Source organism: Anser cygnoides, chromosome 12 (assembly GCF_040182565.1).
Source record: "Anser cygnoides isolate HZ-2024a breed goose chromosome 12, Taihu_goose_T2T_genome, whole genome shotgun sequence".
NCBI classification, from domain to species: Eukaryota; Metazoa; Chordata; class Aves; order Anseriformes; family Anatidae; genus Anser; species Anser cygnoides.
In genome coordinates, this window is record NC_089884.1 from 19309035 (window position 1) to 19330949 (window position 21915).

The 21915-nt window shown below is 33.5% G+C and overlaps 1 protein-coding gene across 7 annotated transcripts in view; it reads right to left on the bottom strand.

Moving 5' to 3' along the window:
• PHKB (phosphorylase kinase regulatory subunit beta) overlaps positions 1-21915 on the bottom strand; it is a 74415-nt gene that overhangs the window by 34471 nt on the left and 18029 nt on the right. For 6 of the 7 annotated variants that reach the window (XM_048073395.2, XM_048073390.2, XM_048073393.2 and 3 more), the window contains 7 exons: positions 20289-20369; positions 14245-14360; positions 10012-10075; positions 5197-5292; positions 3550-3747; positions 2828-2885; positions 277-354 (listed from right to left, as the gene is read on the bottom strand). In XM_048073395.2, coding sequence (XP_047929352.1) covers positions 277-354; positions 2828-2885; positions 3550-3747; positions 5197-5292; positions 10012-10075; positions 14245-14360; positions 20289-20369 — 691 coding nt within the window. Of the gene's footprint in view, positions 1-276; positions 355-2827; positions 2886-3549; positions 3748-5196; positions 5293-10011; positions 10076-14244; positions 14361-14973; positions 15140-20288; positions 20370-21915 lie in introns of those variants that run through there. The other variant, XM_013186853.3, reaches the window with a different exon arrangement.

Here is a 21915-nt window from a genome sequence, read left to right on the forward strand (position 1 = left end):
AAAAGAAATGAAAGCTGCATTAGAGCAAAACACCTTGGGTTTTCTCCCTTCATTTAATAGTCACCTCAGTACTAGACAACTTGTTGGCCAAAAATGGTCAAACAATTAAATAATGCTTGCAAGAGATTATTTCAATATTAGTATTTTGCTATCATGAAACAGTGATATTATTATTTCCCTTTTTGTTTACTGCAACATCCATTAATAGTGTAAGTATTTTTTATAGTTTCAGACCAAAAAGAATAGTGTTTTGAAAGAACAATTATCAAATTATACCTTCAGATGTATGTTGAAGCAAAGGATCCAGAAGATCCTGATATTCCTTTACTTGTGCAAAATTTCCTCTAAAAACGCCTACAAAAAAAAACAAACAATAATTAATTCAATGAAAGAAATAACTGTTCTGTGAATTTAGTGTTCATAAAAGAAAAATCTAGTGTTTATTGTTCTGTGGTGCAGTGCCTACAGACTAAATTGTTCATGAAAAAGTACAACACTAAACTAACTGCTTGCTTATTACCACAGCTAAATCTCACAGGGATCATGAGTCAGACATTGTTTTATTAGCTTAAACTGAAATCAATTGTAAGTTACATCACAGAGTAAAGCTGTGAACTTATAGAGGCTCAGAAGTGGACTAGATCACAGGCAACCAGCCCAGCTAGCTGTAAATAACTTCCTTAATTATAGTAGAATGAAGAAGCAGAGCTTGTATGCCAGGGTGGAGACACATAGGCTGTTTCTAAATATTCATGACAGAGTTTCAAAATGATCTAAAAATGAATTGTCTAGAACTCCCAATAAATCAATACAATAGGAACTTGAAAAAGTAAATTGAAAAATTCCCCCCCAAAGATATTTAGATGGAATCTTTACATTGATAAGTTATGTAGATATAGTAATTTTAACATGATAAAGATTAAGAACAGGTGACACATCTTGAGATGTTAAATACACAGTCAACTCTTTATGATGATGCTTTAGGGGAAAAAGTGTTAAGTTTGGAAGCACCAGCATCTTAAATGTTTTTCTAGTAGAATTTAGTCATCTCAAAATTAGTCTGATGAATACTATTATGACCAGTGTTCAGTTCTTACACGAAAAGATGCATCAAAAATAGCAAAAGCATTTCTGCTCATCAAGGAAAACTTGGATGAACTTGACAAATAAGAGTAATCTTTTTAAAAACAGAAATGTTTTGAAACATTTAAAGGGAAAGAAGTCAAACTTTTCATCTTTCACTCCTGTGCATGTCCTTCCTTTCCATGTTTCCCTTATCCTACAAAACCACCATAATCCTCCAGATTCGAGTAGAAATTTAAAAAAGCTTTCAAAAATGCTATTCAAATACTTATTATCCTCCCCCAAAACACACATTGATTTATTTCAATCCTTCCTTGCAGCTACAGATGCATATCTACTATCTATGAAGTCCTAAACAATTTCCTTTTGAGAAACATCCCAAAGGGAAATTAGTACTAAAGCAGTCTTTTTGCACTCTTAGGAACTGTTATTTCTGAAAGGCAAAAGTAAGACAAAAGAAAACCACAAACTAGTAGCTCATTCACCAAAAACAAACGTACCAGAACATCTTATTATAAACAGCTTAGCCATTTTTACAGTTTAAGTCTCTCTGTATGCACTTCAAATTTTCCATTAATGAAGCTTGTGGATTTCGATGCAAGTGCACAAAATCCACTGATGTAATTGTTCTATTTGCTTAAATTGAGCTACAGGGAAAAAAACAAAACAAAACAAAACACTAGGACAATATTTTCATGGTATGTATTTAGTACTTTTTCTTTACAACACAAGAAAAGTAGAGAAACTAACTTCAGTTAAAGACAACTGTATTTTTTATTCTTCCCAAAACTGTAAGTGGGCAGCATAAAATGGGTTTTTGGGGGCTTCACTCCTTTTGAAAAAAGTCAAGCATTCCTTCAGAAAAATCAACTGTGAAACCTTATTACATGTTCAAACAAAATATTTTAATCTATGGGTGAGCACACAGGAGTCAAGGCAGAGAGCAGACTTCTATGCGTCTCACAATCTTTATTTGAAAACTATTTCACACACTAAAGAGCAAAAACAGCTGCTAGAAATATGGCCAGATTTTCATCCATTTACAAAGCTGAAAGACAAATGAATCTTTTTGATGGCTGTAACCCTTACTGATTTTCTTATTCTGACCTTCCGTGTGAGTTCTAGCTTCCATCCTGAAATCATCCTGTGAACTTTTCTAGTACGTCTCCTAACCTCGAGACAAGGTCTGTCAGTTGAGGATGTATTTATTTATTCATCAGACCAACTGTCTACATGTAAAAACATAGCCAGGAAGCAAAGGCATTTAAAAAGAGCAACTAGGCCTTCTGCTTTGCCTTATTCTCTTCTAAATTCTGTTTCGTTTATCTCAGAACAACCAACTTGAAAATATCCGTGACAACATTCAGTTTGTCATTATATTCTCAATTCTACTTCTTTTTCTCTCATGTGCTGCTGCGAAGTACTGATACTGTGGAAGTTTTTAAGACTTAAAAAGCAATGCAGAAGTGAATGTCATAGATCTAAGCTTCTGAAAAATGCATATCAAGTTATATTGTAAGAACAGAGTTCAAGTTACAAATGCTGAAATATGGGTGTTTTTTGGTTTTGTCTTTTTTTTTCTTTTTTCTGTTGTTGTTCTTGGTTTTTAACCCATGAGGCAGAACTCTCAATGAGTCTTCCTTACAGCAGACACTGCTTGTATATGCAGGACAAAAAGTGATTTTGTATTCTTCATCTAAGGGCCTGTAATGCCTTTATAAAACAAGAACAAAGCCATACTTACCATCAATTATCATGAAAATAAAGAACAGAGGGAATTCACATTCAATGCCATCAAAAAGCTAAAACGAAGAAAAATTAATCAGCTATTTCAGATTCAAATTTTAGTTTCAGGAAATACATTTCCATATCCTATAGAACTATTTCAAAGCAACAAAAGACAAAGATGAATGTGAAAACATTTTAGGACACCAGCTTTTCATTTAGCTTACAGCCTCTTAATTCTACAGGCACTTCAACTGTGCTTTTACATATGGCTCATTCTCAAGCAGAGTATTTATATAATCTATGTTTTATTTTCCACAGAGAAACTATTGGGGAGTAAAAATAGTAAATTTTCATTTAGATAACCCTTACTGATAAACACTGTGGTCGAAAGCAAAACTGTTTTCTACACACTCTGACTCTAGTCAGCTGTGAAATTAAATAAAATGATAAATAACTTTCTCATTTGTTATGTGAAATCAACTATACCCTAAATGTAAATGGAAGCACATTCATTACAAAACAAATCAACAACTAACTTGCTGACTTAGCAATCTCTCAAAACTGCACATGCCAAATTACAAAATGCATCTCTCCTTCATTTGAGACAATTGGGAATTGCTGTGCAATTCAAACTGCAAATACTAAAGGTGCAATATCTGTTTTATTTATTTTTTTTTTAAGTATGGCCTGAGCACTCCAGGAAACCGAAACTTGCCCTTATATATATATGCCAAGTACCTTTATTTCTGCTGGTTTATAATAGCGCCGTGTTTTATCCTCCAGTGCTGTTCTGTATCCATCTCTCAGGAATCTTTTAAACCCGTATTTTCCTTTTAATTTTCTGATAATTTTATCTAGTGTTTGATTGAACAAAACCTCATCATCCAAAGCAAATGCAGGATAACTGAGACAGGGCAGAAGAGCTGCATCAGTATTCTGCAAAAGGAGAGGAGAAAACAGCAAGTCATAAGTTTAATCAAATCTCTGAAAATTATTTGATGCACAAAGACTATTTTACCTACTCAGTAAAATATACATTTGAAACAATCTTATATTTATCAAAATCACAGTACTAATGTACTGAAGTAACTTGCAAAGTGGGACTTCTAAAATGTTTAGGAATAAACCATATACCCAATATTCAGATATATGATTTGAAAGACAAAGAACTCATTTGACTCAAAATCTGACCTACTTTAGAGTTAATAATCTGTTATAACTGATAATTATCAGTTGATAATAAATGAACATATTGTGGAACTTTGTGTTTTGAGAAACAAAAAAAAATAGCCTCCAGCCTATTCCTGGAAGAAAAAAAACTATTTGGGTACCCTATGCTCAAAAAGAATCCCAAACGATTTATAAAGGTGCAATGCTGAGAAGTAATTATGATTAAATCATCATTTCTGAAAAGCTTTTTCAGGAATTGTCTCCAACTGCTGTAACAAATGAGCGTTTTTGATTTACATTCAGGAAGTAAGGGAATAATTTCAGGAAAAAATATATGTGGCATTTCTCAAGAACTATTGGCAACTATCACAAAATGAAAACACAACAAAAACTATTAAGTAGTATATCACCACTACAAGTTAGTTATAACGTTAAACTAAAAAATTAGCTGACAGTGCCTTTTAATTATCCAGTATTATCACTCTGCTTTGATTCTTCTATACAATGAGTAAACTATTAATGTTGAAGATTAATAGTTCATTTCCTAAACCAAAATGCTATTAGATCCCAGAATGAAAAAAAGCAGTAGAACTCCATTATCACTCATATTAAATAACCATCTTTCAAAGAACAAATTTACCTTTGATGCTAATACTGATATAGATGTTTTTTGATTATTTTGTACTTATGTCACTTAGATTTACTCACTGATAAAATACTTACTTACAACAGTGGCTTATAGTAACAAGAAATCCTCCATATTCTGCAATTAATGAAAAGCCAACCTTAAAGGCTTCTTTTCTATACAAAAGAACAAATTAAAGCTAAAAGAAATGTACTCTTTCAAAAATGCAGTCACTGAATTTGTAACGGAAACTGAACCACTAGGGTAAAAACAAGACAATCACCAAGACTGCAAGCCTTACTTAACTTACTGCAGATCATTATTATTTTTATTTTGAAATTATTCAGAAAGATACCAACAGGCTAACATTCTAACCTAAGTATTTTTAAAATAAAGAATGCCCTGTTGATTTCACTTCAGAGACACATCTACATCACAGTGATGTTTAAGAAGCACAAATCTAACACCTTCCCAACAAACTCCTATCCTTATTAAGCAGAACAAACTGGCTGTCATAAAGCTAAGAATTACGTTCATATTCATTTATTTTCTCCACACATTGTTAAGGTGAATTCCGTTTAATTACTTACATGAGACCTTGACTCTCGGGGTAGCAATGAACACAGAGTCTGTCTGTTACGGTTATGAGCATCAAAATCCACAAATATAACAGACCAGGAGCAGCCCTGTAAATAGAACATGGAATTTAAGGAGAAAGGAAAAAATTTTGGCACATGCTGGTGAAACTAAACAGCTCTTTGTTTTAATAATGTTATGCTGTAATAGTCCAGTAGCTGGCAACTAATCAGAAAATGAAACAATATTACAGTGAAAATATTATAACTTGAAATTTTAAACGAAACCAGGTGTTTTTGTCTACTAGTGATTATGAATTATTTACTCAAGTTATAATCTCTTAATTGAATATTCACATGATGTCAGAATCTTTATTATTAATTACAATTAAGGATTTAAGTACTGCACTAGTAAGGATCATATCTGAATTCCTGTGCCAAAGTCATACATATTAACTACCTCATGTAGATTTCATAACTGTTGTTTCAGACATACACAATAGATTGGGAATAAATTTAAGAAGTTTAGCATAGGATGTTAAAGTAAAATAATGAGAAATTAAGTAAGAGCCAATTTATTTGTTACATTAAAAATTCTCTTCTCAATGTGTAAATAAATCTCCTTTTGCTGACAAAGCGGTTAGGGTTACACCTTGACTGCATTCTTATGCTTATAACTCCTGCTTTTTAAGAAATAATTCTAGTATAAAGAAGATGTAAACAAATAGCATTAAAAGCCATGTATGCATTCCTCCTTTATATTAAAGCACATAAAATTCAGAGTACATGAAAATCCAATTGTTTCTCAGTTCGTAATTGTTCTTTATTCTACCTGGCACCTAACAAAGATTGCAATACAATTAATTGAACATAAATATAGCTGTGCTTTGTTACATCAAAAAAAAAAAAAAAAGCACGATTTCTCATAGGATTTTTTTTTAATGTTTCTATATTTCTGGGAGAGGAGGAGAAAGCAATAGTTCAATGTGATTATCTACAACCAGCAAGTAAACTTTATGTCTTCTCGGGGTATTTGCATGAATGCACAGGGCAACTTCCCCATCATGAGATACTCCAAGACATAAAACATACAAGCATGTGTGAGAGCACAGATACAGTAATACGTATATATACACAAATATTTACTAGTTTCTCCCAGTATGCACAGTGTGAGTGGAAATATCTGCATGGAAATGTTGAGCAGTCTGTCACGAGTGATTTGTGCAGGTTGCACTAAGTGTAGTTGCAGGTGCAGTTCCTCCTGAGGGGCTCAGCAGGATTTCTCAGAGCTATTGGAACACAGCTGGAGCTAAGCACAAAGGCAGGCTCTGCTGCAGACTGAAGGTCAAAATGGTTTCTGCTTATGCAAAGTATCTTGGAAATAAATTCTCAGACTATTTAAACTCGCTTTGCTTCAGCGATTTATTCATCCACTTCAGAATTTAGTAAAATATCATTTGAAAAAAAAAAAAAAGGAGCCACATTTACTGGTGCTTGAGATTATTGAGAAGGTAAAGATTGTAGATAAATGTTTCTTCTGAAATACTGACAATGTATGTATAATGTCTGATCATTACCTAAGATCCTTAGCTCCTAACTAAGCTCCTACTTCCAATTTCTTAACACATGGTAACAGTTTCAGGAAGTTCAAATAAACCAAATCTACACCAAATGGCTATGGCTAAGTCTTTTTGCAACAGTGTGTGTAAGGCCATTTTCATACTTCTCCACTCATAAGCAAACAGCCATTGTTATATCCCCAAAGTATAACCTAAAGAGAACAACTCTGTTGTCCAAGGGGAAAAAAAAAAAAAAGGAACAAAAAAGAAATATCCACAAAAATTATAATGGAAGTCTTTAAGAGTCAGAAACCCTCACATTCAGGGGTACATCCTGCACTATTACTTAAGAGAAGATAAAAAGGTCTAAAAACAGTAAGTGCTACAGCGTTTCATCAATAGAAGATTTAAAACAAAAATATAACTTTCATTTTTCAACCCAGGCATTGCAATAGCTCTAAAAAGTTCCAGTCAAAACAGGTTGTTGTGTGTTTGGTTTTTTATTTATTCATTCATTCATTTCTGTGACTACATTGTAAGAAAGTACTTTTTGTCCACTATGAGAAAGATCTTAATGATTTTTTTTTCAGATGTTCAAGCAACTTTTTGTTGCTTGAAAGAACTTCAAGAGTTCAAGAGCTTCTTGAACTAGCTCCATGTCCCTCAGCTTTCCAATTGTTCCAAGAGATGCAGAACACTGAGTAATAACGCTAGCCAAAGTGCAGAAACTCTCGCTATTAGTTAACTACAGTCACAAATAAAATGATTATGACTGAGAATAGTAAACAGGGAAGTACTAGTTGGTGAATGCGATCCCATGGTTTAAAAAGCTCACATCAATAAAACAATGGGCTTGTCCAAGGGGAGTGAAAAACTGTGGAATGGAGTCTGGAAAGCCATCACACTAGTATAAAACAGTGATACACCTTAACAGATTTTTCTTCTCCACAAATGCAATATTCAGAGAATATAGCAGTGTCCTTTACAATTGAGGTATATTGGTATGAGCCTTCTCAGAGTGCTAAAGCCAAGCAGCATGAGAAGAAGGCCATCTCAGAGGCAAGGTTACACAAAACACTACAGTATCTCCTAGATTACAACAAGAAACTGACATAAAAAAAATGATAGAACCAAACACATTTTCTGCAACAATCTCATACCCCCCCCAAAAAAAACAGTAGATTCTTATCACTAAGGTGTATGCTCATGAAGGGTTGTTTAAGATAAATTTTTATTATGAGATTTCAAAGCATACTTACACTACGGTAGTCAAGGAAAAGCTTCCTACTGTTTTCAGCAGTACAAGGCTGTACACAGAAGTCACTTCTACATTTTGTTTAATAGCAAGTGTTAATATACAAATGCAACTGTTAATCTAGAATGAACTACAGACTAGGCTTTTTAAATTAATTCTATGTAGTTTCTAGATAAATGTATGCTGAAATAAAATATTATATACAAGTAACGTCTGTACACAATGCATATTTTTGCACTATGTAGCTCACCCACAAACAGAATACAGCTATTTGTTTATATGCTTTGCGTGACTGCAAAATTTCAAAGTAAACAATATTTAAGTTTTACAACTTATTTTTCAGTTAAAGACATTTGAGCATGCCACAAAAGGGCTAATAATTGTGTGTTAATTAATATAAATTAATTCTAATGTGATCGTTCCAACACATACCTTCCATTTTGCCAGTAGAAAAATGGAGACACAAATAACTAAGTTTTTTTTTTTTTTTAAATAAATCAAGTAGTACAGAAATGAACTTGGAAAGTAATTTGGACCTTCCATCTCCCCATCACGTTTACAATAGACCTAGCTTATACACACTATCTGACCCAGACAGCACCTGAGAATTGAGCTTGTTCACCATTCACCACTTGTATCTTCTCTCCTTTGCATCATTTTCTTTTTGGCAAACCAACTCATTTAGCCAAGTTTCTTAAAGCTGAATATTTGAAGCAGACAAGAATCACAATCTAAAGGTCAGATCCTTCTGACTTACAAGACAAAAGGAGACCATAGGTATTGCAAAAAAAGTAAAAAAAACAACAATCCTTCCTTGAAAACAGCAAGAATATATGGAAACTTTACTCAGAAAATACACAAACAGTACTTAAAATCAAAGTCATGATATAAAATAATTAAAAACCCAAAGGATCATACCCTGCTAGAGAACAACTGCCTGATTACAGAAAAAAAAAAGTATAAAAATAGGCTATTCATGTAAACTTGTGTTGCTTTTTAGACCACGTTTTGAATGTCACTCAAGCCTAAGAAGTGATAAAGCATGTTTCATCAACTTCTTATGAACTTCCTTATGAAATGCAGCCATTTGGGCATGCAAGTAAGGTACACTAGCTACAAGTTGAAAAGCATGTAAGCTTCCAAGAAAACAGTGCAATTTGGAAGGCTTAGCATACTCAGCTCACCACTTTCTAGCTTGACCAGCCTATCCTTCCTTCCACAAAATTTACAGGGGAAAAAAAAAAAAAAAACCTCACCAGAAAGTTCACAGCTGTTTCTACATGCCCTTAATGCTCTCCAACTTTCTTTTCAGCTGCACTCCTACCTTTCTTTTCCATTAATTAATAACACCTATAGCATGCCAATGATGCATCTCTTCCATTTGTACATTTTCTAAGCTATTCATTTGGAAGATGATTCCTTAATTTCAGCTATATAACTGTAGGTATAATACTTTAAAAAAAAAAATGTACGTAGAAGGGGAAAACAAGTCAGAGATAAAAATTGAAGAAAAGGCTTGCTTTCTTGACTGATACAAGCCACACAAAAAAATGGGAAAAGATTTTAACAAAATGTGACATACTGAAATTTAAAACCTCTAAAACAGTAGGATTATGCTGAAGTAGCTTGTTTAAAGCTCTTGATCAAAAGGCACTTGAAAAAATAATGCAGAAGTAAGGTGATGCTTCTAGGTAAAGGTATACTACATTACGATCAACAAATACAATTCTAAAAGAAAAAAATTTTTGGCAACATAGTCCTTTTTCAGAATAAGGTGTCTCATCACTTTAGATTTCTTTTAACTTCAGAAGGAAGGTAATTCTTGATAGTAAGAACAGTAATTATTTTATCAGACAATTGCTTGTACTTGAAACAGTAGCAGTCAGTTTGCTAACCAATTTTTTTTTAAAGCTGGAATCAAACAAATTGTGGTATATTTTTTTTAAATATTCTCTGATCCTCAATGTAGATCATTACTGCTAAAAAAAGAAAAGAGAAAACAAACATTTTTATTACCTGATTTCCAAAGAGATTGAAGCCATTAATTGCTTCTAAAGCTGCTTTTGCCAACCCCACAGAGCTGAGGAGAAAAATAAATAAATAAGCACACAGAAACAGACAGACTGTAATTCAAGCCCAGACTAATATTTAATATGTTTGACATTTTTCAAAGTTATGATCTCTTCTTGATTTCAATTTTGTGCTTAACGTCTATTTAATAAACTGATGATACAGCAAGGCTTGGGTTGGTTTTCTTTTGTTTAAAAGTACTTTTCAGCATTTTTGTTTGTCTTCAAATGTCAGAGACCATCTGGAAAAAGCAATTCTGCTCTCACCTTGCTGCTAGACATCTGGCATTATGTATTTCAAGGTCTTGTTAATAGTGTACTAACAGAAGATCTACTTCAGCACAATTTTTCAACTCAGGTCTCAAGCGTTATATTTTAATGTTAAACCTTTAACTTTTCAATATCTGGACACAGTACATAAATTTTGGGAAAAACAAAACTGAACCACACACAAGAAAGAAAAGAAGAAAAACAACTCTTATGAGCAGTTACACTGCTATATAATAATGCTTGAAAAGCCTAAAATTTTAAGAACTAGGTAAAAACAGAATATACCAATGAATGTAACAGTTTCTTTATCAGCACAGTAATTCATTGGAAGAAGAACAAGAAAAAAAAAAGGCATAAGAAAGGAGTTAAAAGTTTATAGCTATTTTTCTCTAAAATTGATTGTCCACTGAGACAACCACACTTTCCCTTCCTTTGCCGTCTTTCATTTGGTATAAAAATTACATAGTACTGCTAAATGACGAATTAAATAAAATAGTTTATCAGAGGATCGACATGTCCAGATAACAACGTTGGCACAGAGATAGTCATGATTGAAAAATTAAAGCATCCTTTAGAGTACAAGGGCTACAATCCATTTGTGGGGAAAACAGAAAAACTAACAACCATTAGGAACATTTACTTTCTGAATAGGACAGCTCTAGGTACTTTTTTTTTTTTTTATAAAAGTAATTAATGAAGCAACACTAAGGAGATAGAAAAAATATTCAGAAAATAATCATTAATATTAATAATCCCCAACTTTTGTGTGTGAGGAGTTGCCATAGTATTGACAAACAGCTGCACAACCCTGACCTAAGAATTTGTAGCAGCCAAATTGGCAGAAAGCTGCAAATACAGTCTGTGCTTTAACCTTAATTCTTCTGTACTCTAAGAAGCATTTGGGGATAGAGCAAACTTTTTACCTTACTGTACATTAATGATGTACTAATTCTTCATGGAAAATATCAAATGCTAAATGTAACAGCTGTTCAATAGCAACAACCACTGATACTCAGATAGAGTAAAACAGCTTGTTATATCTATAAAATACATTATTCTCCTGCAAAAGTTGAAGGAAAATACGGATTCCTTTCTAAAAATCATTTCTATTTCACACACTATCACTATCCTACAATAAGAATACTTACTGTTTTCTACCTCTGCTTACTCAAAGCCCCTGAAGACTGCAGTAGACTAACAAATACTACTTGCAAGTATGAAATGAAAATATGTATATCAACATTAAAACGTTGCTTTCTTTTCCTACATCATATAACACTTGTTCAAATTACGATGCTACATCAAGCATTCAGTTCACCATGCACAGAAGTCCTGCTAAGATTGCTAAATGTTTCATTGGTAGTCACAGGATGAAGTTCCTTTACAAAAAGTCTGAGAACAGCTGTAATATCAAGCATGCCTTCAAAAAACTGAGAAATCACACAATGCAACAACCCGCTATGGACATGCTACGTTAAGCTACTATTTCACACACTCATTATTCTACAATAGGAATAGTTACTATTTTCTACCTCTACTTACTCAAAGCCTCTGAAGACTTCAGCACTCTTGCAAATACTACACTACAGAGATGTGCAAGATCACAGCTCTACAGTCTTTTGGATTTGGAACATGAAGATACTGCACTTCAACAACTTCATTATTCCCACAATACATATGGGAGGTGTCAAAGACATTTTGCAGAAGTACTCAGCAGATGCCTGGAGAGCCACTTGATCAAATGATTACAGGACAAATTAATTTTTCAGAAGTCCAACCATATGGGAAGGGGACCACACTATAATAAAAGCTGTTACAAATCTTGCCTTTAAACCAGTAAAAGACCTGGGTCTACAGGGTGTTTCACTATTCATCATTTATTAGAAGTGTTTTGAACTGTACTACGGCAGAATACCAAGGCTGCATAAATACATAAAACATATACATTTTCTAATGTAGGCCATAATTTGCAGTTCTTACTCATAGACTTCATATTACATATCTTCTTCAAAAAGAAAACCCCTTTCAATTAAAGAGGAGAACTAATTTCTAATTCTGAAAGCAAACAGACTGTATGTAGACTTACAGTGTGAGTTTTGAGTGCCAGGAGTCTAGCATTTATAATACTGAAACTTAAGTGACTCATTTTCAGTCCATTATCACTGGAGAAACACATACATCATGCATGACTAGCCTTGATTAGTTATAATCACTTCTTGAATTATGTCTTCAGAGCTCTCTTCAGCAGATACACCACAGTAGTAGCATAACAAAGTATAAAGTATTTCAGCGTACCCAGGGCTTTCCTCCACAGTACCTAACTACATCTTTTTATACACATTATTCTTCTATTTTTTCTGATTTTTGAGAACTTGACTAAATTAAAGGAAATTGTCTGTTGGCTTCCTACAGTAAGGTAGAGTATGAACATGCGCACAAGGAAAGATAAATAGGGGCGATACCTGTTTCTGATGACCTAAGTCTACTTCTTAAATTAGGACAAAGCTCTGTACTTCCTTTTGTGCCAGCTCAGTGATCTGTTAGATTGGCCTATCCATCTCATAAAACTTTAACCTTAGAAAAACCGACCTATAAATGTCAGTCTAGATTAAGACAAAACAACATGCCCGTTTCCATCTGGTTAAAAGATTTTCCTTGTTTTCCCCTCAAGGAAGTTCACATAGTGAATAACCAGAACATTGCGAACAATGGAGATACAGAACTTTCAGAGTTCCTTCTGCTAATTTTTGTAGCATGGATGTGAAAGGAGGTACAAGATTCTCCAGATAAACACTCCTGTAGTCAGGCATTTGACAATTTAACAGATATAGTAGGGGAAAAAAAAACAATACATGAATAAAACTGGTTATATAATAATCTCTTGGAGTTTTTGGTTCTCATACTGATACTAAAGCTTTATAAAAGCATTGAAAAAAATACAGAAATCAATTGTTTTCCTGCAATGACATGTCATTATCTTATATCTTAAAACATACACCTGTATGTGAACTAATAAAAATTAATTCATTCTGAAAAGGGGAACACAGATTCATTTGGCAACATCTTCAAAGACTGGAAGAAATACATATGTATTATTTGTAAGCCCGCAATAATTATGATGTTCAATGATGTTTTAAAAATCTAGGATATTCAAGCTACAGCCACTTTTATAATTGATAAAACTTCAGAAGTCAAAAAGTCAGGAAAACAGTATTAATGTTAGAAAAAACATGTTGCTAGATTACAAATTTGATACTTCAAGATGCACAGTATATGGGCAATTCCACTGAAGTCAACTGGACCACATTAATATTAAAACATTAAGAACATTCCTAACGTCTTATGGGACAGGAGTAAGGATGCAGTTATCTGTAGAGTCTGAAGAACCTGAAAAAGAGCTTGTGCACTATGCTATACGCCAGTGTCTAGTGTGTTCTTCCCAGAGTGGTGGAGATAAGAAAATCTAGACTCAGGACTCAATACCTACTTAAATCAGGATATTCCTAATCATTCTTGTTAATCTGATCTACTGCACATGGCTCAAGTGTCTGAGCTGTTCTGTACTCAATTTTCAGAATAATATACATGCAGCTGCACATAATTACTGTAATTTGAATACTCAGCTAAGCATCTATGTGGTTATTTCAGCATGCACATGATGATAAAATTATGCTTCACATTTTCCCAAAATACATCTCTTAGTCTTTAGAAAACCTTAGTGACTTCTCATGAGCCTCTACCTTCACACCATATAAATTTTCAGAAAAAGTTCAAATAGTTGTTGTTGTTGTGTTTTAGGTTTGTTTTTGTTTTTATTTGTTTTATTATATATATATTTTTAACTCACTTCATGAATTCCTTATATCACATTTATTTGTTTTGGCTGAAAGCATTACGTTCCCTCACCTACCTTGAATGCAGCTCTGGACTGCCATTGTTGTATTTACTTCCTCTTTCCCAAACACCAAAATCAGGTACACGGTAGGCTCTTTCCACACAGAACACAAGATTTTGAATGAAGGACACCTGTAAGACAAGAAGGGGGGAAAAAATGACAGGAGGAAAATTAAAGCATATTTTCTTTTGTTCATTTTTTCAAAAAGACAAAGTTGTTTTTCCCCAGTTATCTTAATTGTGACTTCTATCCAAAATTCTTTTCAGAGTATAATGTTCCCAAGCTCAGATATTCTCTGTAAAAATAATTTTTATTAACAAAATATAAAAAACTATCCCAAATTTGGTGGCAATGTGATTTAAATGAAAGTTTCTATAAAGCCAGAGATAAAAATGATTTCATATTGAAGACACATATTTGAAGAGCTTCAAAAAGGTGGCATTTTGATCTTCTAAATCAGACTTGTCCTAAAAATAACTTTAGAGAGCAAGATAAATTAAATCCTACAAAATTAGGGCACAGAAATCTTGGTGCTCTTCCTTAATTCACATGATACGCTGTAAGTTCTACTATATTAGTTCTAGATAACATATTTTTTCAGATTCAAACATACTCCTTTATAAACAAAAATAAAACTTGAACCAACTTATAATTAAAATATCTTCTTGGATCAACATGTGTCAACTGAATACTCAGGGCTATACTCAACTATACTATACTCAACTATACTCTACTCAACTATACCTGGGGGTTCATTTAAGCAGACACTTTTTCCTCATTTACATAGTTGAAATTACAATCATGACCTCTCCACAAAATCCTCCGTTTCTTAGAGGCCCTTCCTCCCTTCAGGAAAGGTAGTAGAATTTACTCTCTTTACTGCAGCTCGATTAAATTTTGCCAGTGCGGACATTTTTCTTCTGTAAAACATTGCTGCATGGGCTTTTTGTCCTTTAATTGTGTGCATTTAGGTACATAGATCTCAACTCTGGAAAAAAAAAAAAGTATATTTTTCTTTACCTTTCATCAGCTATGGAGAGAGAGATAAAAAAATAAAAATCTCTTTTCGGTACACAATTGTGATAAGGAAATCAACTAATTTTAAGGAAAGTAATTAAAGGCAAAACAGCCTGTCTTTCCCACCAGCCTACTGCAATGCTGAAGTTGAGTAATATCATCATACAGAAATGCACTCAATTGTGTGGAACTACAGGAAATTTTTGCAAGTAGGATTTTTATTTATTTATTTATTTATTAAGATAAAAGATTTCAGAAGAGTCCCATACTTTCTGTCAAGTAACACTTGAATTTCTGTCACCTTGCATCATCATATTTACCAGATAACCACATATTCCAAAAACAGGAAAGAACCGAGGATAATTAACATTTGATTCATGACCCCAGAATAACAGACTAGTTGAGATTGGAAGGGTCGTCTGGAAACCACCTAGTCCAACCCCCTCCCCAAAGGGGAGTCAGCTGGAACAGCTGGGTTTTGAATATCTCCGAGGATGGAGACTTCACAACTACTCTGGGAAACCCATTTGATCATATTAAGTTCCATTATATGTTATTGATTATGTTCAGCTAGAAACAACATTATGCTCAGTTATATGTATATGTATATGTAACCAATCATATCATAAGTAAGGAGCTTCATAATTGTTACTACAGTCAAATGAACTTTTTTTTTCATTTAAATAATCTACTAGAGAAAAAAAAAAGATCCTGTACTGTAAAGTGCATGCTTGCAGTTTTAAGTAACTTGCATCTCTGTTTTGACTTTTTCATCTCCATTTTTCTTTAAATCTCAAAGAGTTATTATTTCACATACACCCTTTATGCTAATACCAGTGACATATGAAACTCTATACTTACTTGCCTCTCTATACGTTATGTATCTGCTAAAATTTCAAATGGGATGCTCATGTACAGTTACCTATACACTATTGTTTTCATAGCTACTACTTTCAAGGAAACACCCTCCCACACTTAAGATATGCCTAGTACTGTTCTTTCCTACAATTTAGCATTTTCTTGTATAAAGATAATCTTTGTCTGAATGGAGCTAGAATACCCAGTGATTCAATGCGTCTTCTCTTATTTCTGTCATTAACTGAAATTTAGATGCATTAGCAGAGTGAAGAGGCTAAAAGCACCACATAGAAGTATATAGCTAGGTGATGAATTTCTATCAGTGACGGTATTCAGAACATTAGAAAAAAAAATGGTCAATTACAGATATTTTACAAGAATAACTAGCAGTCCCCAAATAGCAGATTTACAGAAAAAGAAGCAGATAACAAAAGGGGGCGGAGGGAGGGAGGGAGGGTTCTGAGGAGGGAATATGTTGCCAAAGGAAACCTTCACAGAACAATCATTCATACCATGGATATATAAATGCTATAACCAAGTCAGTGCTAAAACACTTACAGAAATTATGGACTGTGTGTTAAGCTTATTTATCCGTAAGTCAAACAAGTGGAGAGCAAGGGGTAATAAAGAATATGAATGAAGCATAGATGAAAGCAAATAATCCTTGTTATTCTTTTTTATACATAGGTGCTTCAATCAAGTTCATTCATTTGCACAATCATATGCTGTCCTCTTTGCTATGGATGCAAAGATGTGATTAAATTAATTTTTCAACTACAAACAGATGCAACTAGAGAATAACTCATCGATAGTTGCCATGCCTGACAACAAGCAACCTAGTATACAATGATTTCCTCCTAAGCCAAGAGTTCTGTGTACAAACATATTCATGCAGACAGCCTGCCAAACATCAACCATCTGTCAGCACCTTCCACTGTGCTAGCACTGGCTCTAAACCCGCTCTCCAGGAAAGGAAAGAGACTAAATACATCATGGAATTCACAGTAGGAACACACACCAAAAAATACATGAAGCCATTTGAACACACATTTCAAAGTAAAAGCATATACACTATTTAATCTACAAAAAGGCACCATGGCAATCCATGAAATCTTAAGTATCATTTTAAACACCAAAGTAAGCCATGGATGAATACTAAACCAAAAACGTTTTTATAAGAAGTGCTGAAGTACACCACTAACTCCAAATTCTTGAAAGTACTATTTAGGAACAATTGACGGGGATGTAGTGCCCACTGCAGCACTCTCCCATGCCATCGCTACTCTTCATTATTCCTGAAAATGCTAGAATTAAGCAATTAAGAAAAGGGCAGAGTGCTCTATGGTTTGGTCAGTTGACGCACATTGTGTCCTCAGGACATACCTGAAATATTGTATTGAAGAATGAGGTAACCCAAGCAGGCAAAACCAAATGTACTAGGTCCTAGAAAATAACCTCAGATAGAAATAATGACTTCCATTTTTTCTTTAAATAGCTCTGCAGACTACTAGAGTATGCCAGCAAACAGCAGCGAACTCTAGAACCGTTAAAAATTATCATGTGTAAGGTAAAGAAACTTTGGGCTGAACCTTGGGGATCAGTACTCTCTTTGCTGGACCATTACACCTAGAGTGACAGGTAGCATCTTCTATTTGCCTGCTGAGCAGCATTGTAGATCTGAAAGTCACAATTACTTGCTAAAGTGAAAGAAAAAGATATCTTAATCTTGTCCTATCTACTGATGATTCCAAATTCTGCCAATGATCATACAGTGTTACAGTTCCTTCATGATCAAGCATTTTAGCAGTTCAATGCTTGTTTGATAGTATTTGATTGCTTCTAATATACAAACCTTCATTACTAACGCTTTCAGCAATCACTTACTGTTGTCCATCATTGTCCTGATCATTGCCTGCTACTCTTGTCAACATCTGTTTATGAATCTATTTTATCAATCAGCAACGTACTGCTTCCATAAAGCTGCTACTTCTCAGAGAAGTGGAAAGTCATCCAATACATTCATGCAAGACACCAGCAAAATATTATTTCATATTTTTCTGGATAACTAAAGATAAAAAGGCTTTCAATGCCCAATAAAGCACTTGAAAATCTAGAAGATAGTTTATAATTTTTATCTGTAGGAAGATTTTCATGCACTAGAACTGCTAGTAGACTTCCTACTCTACGTTAATTATACACATAACCAGAAAGTTGAAGGATGGAACATTAGATGCTGTGGGTTCAGCTCTTTAAAGACAGCATCACTTTTCTAATGAAGTATTTCAAAAACACCCCACTTGCCTATTTGTTTGTCCGGCTGACAGTCAATGCTGCATTTAGAATCATACATTCTCTGAAAGAGCCTGTAGGACAGAATGTTTACAGAAACTTCATGGTCAGAAACTTTCCTGAACTTTTCCCTGCAAATTTTAAGATTGCTTTAAAAATCTGCTCAGCAATGTTCCTTTCATAAAACTGAGTCTTTGGATTTATCATGGAACTCTGACTTTCAAAGAAACAGGCATGCTGAAGAAGACAGATGCGTAAAAGAATTCATGCTATTTTTATTAACCAATTACTTGAGTGACAAAGTGACAGTAAACATAATTTCCATTTTTCTTATATGTTACCAGTGCCCAAGAAACATTACATAGGTAGTTAAAAAAAAAGGGGGGGGGGACAAACTTGAAATGAAAGTGATTTTTTATATTATGAAGTGAAGGCATCTGCAAGTGGTCTAAAAACTTGTTTCAAGTTTGAAAAAAAGAAGCATAAAAGGAAGAGATTTCCTTTTAAAATATTAAACAAAAACAAAACAAAATTAAAAACAATCTAAGAAATGTTCAGAATCAGGCAGCCTAAGGCTGAACTGGTACTGTATCACGCCTGCAATTTCTACAGGTAACATGATACAAGAGTTTTTAATTTTTTTTTTTCATGCTGGAGGCAGTATTTTCTGGGGACTTTGATAGCTATAGTTTTATGCATTCATGAATTAAAAGCCCTGGATTTTCTTCTTCTGGTCTCTTTTTATTACATCTCCATAGATCATAGATTACTAGAGCAGCATTGCAATGAAAACTACATCCTGACATTAAAGTGGAAAAATCCACTGAATGGAGATTCTAGACAAATGCAATTTTTCTGCAGATTTTGTAATTAAATGCAAACATCTGGAGGATAACATAAATTACAAGTCAAGCTAAGTAAATACATAATTATATACATTTGCTTCCTCAAAGACATAAAAGCAAATCATAAAAAATAATACAGACCTATCATATGATCTAACTAAGCAGTGATTAGAAAGGAGACAAGTTCATCTCTTAGTTTCTCATTACATAAAGAAAAATCATTAATGAAAATTTATTTTGTAGAAATACAAAGCAAATATAATACTACGGGAAAAATCCTCCCACCCCCCCCACCTCCTTTTTTTTTTTTATTTTAATGGTAGCACTATAAATACATTTAAGCTTTTTAAGGCAATACAGCAGCAACTATTCAACAGACCAGGGTAAGTTTAAACAAATCCAGATTAAGAAGAAAAACAAATAAAAATCTGTGCCTTTCATTCCTTCTCAAAACTTAACCTCATTTTAAAACAGGGCAGCATGTTATCCTGACATGACTTGTCCTCAACAAGAACATGGTGGCTATTATCTTATTTTAAGAATAGTTAACAAACGTCTTTTACCATGATATAAATTGTTTTATTGTCCTTGAAAGATACAGCAAAACTTCTTAACACCCTTAGGGTCCATATGTATTTGAGGAAAGCCCTTGAGCTTTCCAGAAGATAAACCCTACCTATTGATAACAATGAAATACCACTGGACAGCATACCTTGACTGACAGCTTGAAATAAGGTGAAAAGCCAGTACAACATGACAAGAAATTATCTGTCCTCACAGGCCTTTTAAATCTTGATCCTGAACATTTCAGGAATAGCAGGGAGCTATGAAAGTTTTCAATGTCATGTTACATTCACTCATTGCATACCTATCTCTGTTAGCTTTTCATTTATTTCACTGTACCTCCATTCCATTTATCTTTACTGACTGTCAATAAAGTGAGAAATATCTACATTGTATTTGCAGACCAATTACTTTAGAGTTGGCAATGTAATAAAAACAAGGAAAAAAAACTTAAAGCGTGTGTTTTAACATGAGAAATCTTTGTACCTCGTCTGTGTTGTAGATAATCTGCAGCCCCGAAGAGATCATCTCAACCAAATAGAGGAGAAATAATGACACAGCGTTTATCTGAAGTAATTAAAGACAAAAACAAAACTATAATTAAGTTTAAGTTTATTGGAGTCAAATAAACAAACAAGCTAAATGTGAAGTTACTCACTAATAAAGATGGTACTATTATAACACAGAATTAGCTGTGGTTCTTCAGAAATATTACTTTAATGTACCAATATCCTACATATACTGATGTTGAAACAATCAAAAAGGAGTGTTACTAACACACACTTTCCTCTACAACTTCTGCTACAGCATCATTTTTTTAAATTATTTTAAACCATAATTTTTTTTTTTTTTTTTGCTGAGGAATAATATTGCTTTGACTTATAGGCAGTCGCTTTAGTCACAAGCTGTTTCAAGCATACATATACAACAACTCACCAAAAGAAAACAAGCAGCATATTACAGGGTACATACCACACCTAAAAAACAGATCACTTTATGCATAACTGGACCTTTAGCATTATCGCCTGACAGAACTATAATTAGAACATTCAGACTATGATTACATTTATGAAAACTTTCATTCTGTTGCTATACATGGCATTTATTATTAATAGTAATTACCTTCAGCGATTGTATGGACATGCATCATAATGTCATTTTATCATTAGTTACACTGCTTTTGTTACACAGAATTCTAGTAAAAATTAGAATTTGTAAAACTTTGATAGAGAAAGTTTACCACAATAATTTCCTTTAATGAACTATAAAAACACAACCTCTGTATATGAAATTTAGAGAAACTATAATAAATAATTATATAATTTTCAATTCCAATTTCCAATTTTTCAATTTCAAATTCCAATTTATATAATAAATTGGAAAACTAAGGTCCAGATTCTATAAACTCCAAAAGATTTGAAGAACCAGTGACTTCAATTTCTTAATACGATCTGAGAAGCATCAAGTACAGTAACAATGGCTGGCCAGCTACTTAGCATATTCCCTTTTTCCCAGCTCAATTACCTCAGTTACTCTCTTTTTTGTTCTCTCCATAGGGCTGAAAACCCTCTCTTTCTACAGATTTGCTGATGAGAAAAGGGAATGGACATTCATGTTTATAAGAAAGGATGATTTGCCAAGAAAAGCAGAGACTTAGAACAATCACACAATGCTCCCCAAGTCCCAGAACTGCTGTCTTCTCCCACAGATAAAAAATATGTATGTGAAGGAAGTTTCACTCAGAAACCCAAAACGCCAGCTTAGGATAACTCCCATGTTCATTTTTCTCAGCACAAACGTTTTCTGAATCCAACACATTACTGTACAAACTATTTTGGTGATGTTGGTACCATGAAATAATTACCAACCTACTGTCACTTCTGAGTAACTTCAGGAACAATTTCTGAATTAAAAGAATACGTAGATTTATGGAATGCAAAAGGACACTCTCATGAACACATAAAAGGGTCTGAAGGTACAAAGGAAAAAAAGAGTAAATCAATGCTCTGAAAACTGAAAGAGAATAAAACTATCAATAGGGAAGTTATATGATGAATCTGATTAGGGACTGCTATGCAAAATAGTAAACAAGTCTCTAACTAGACAAAGCTGT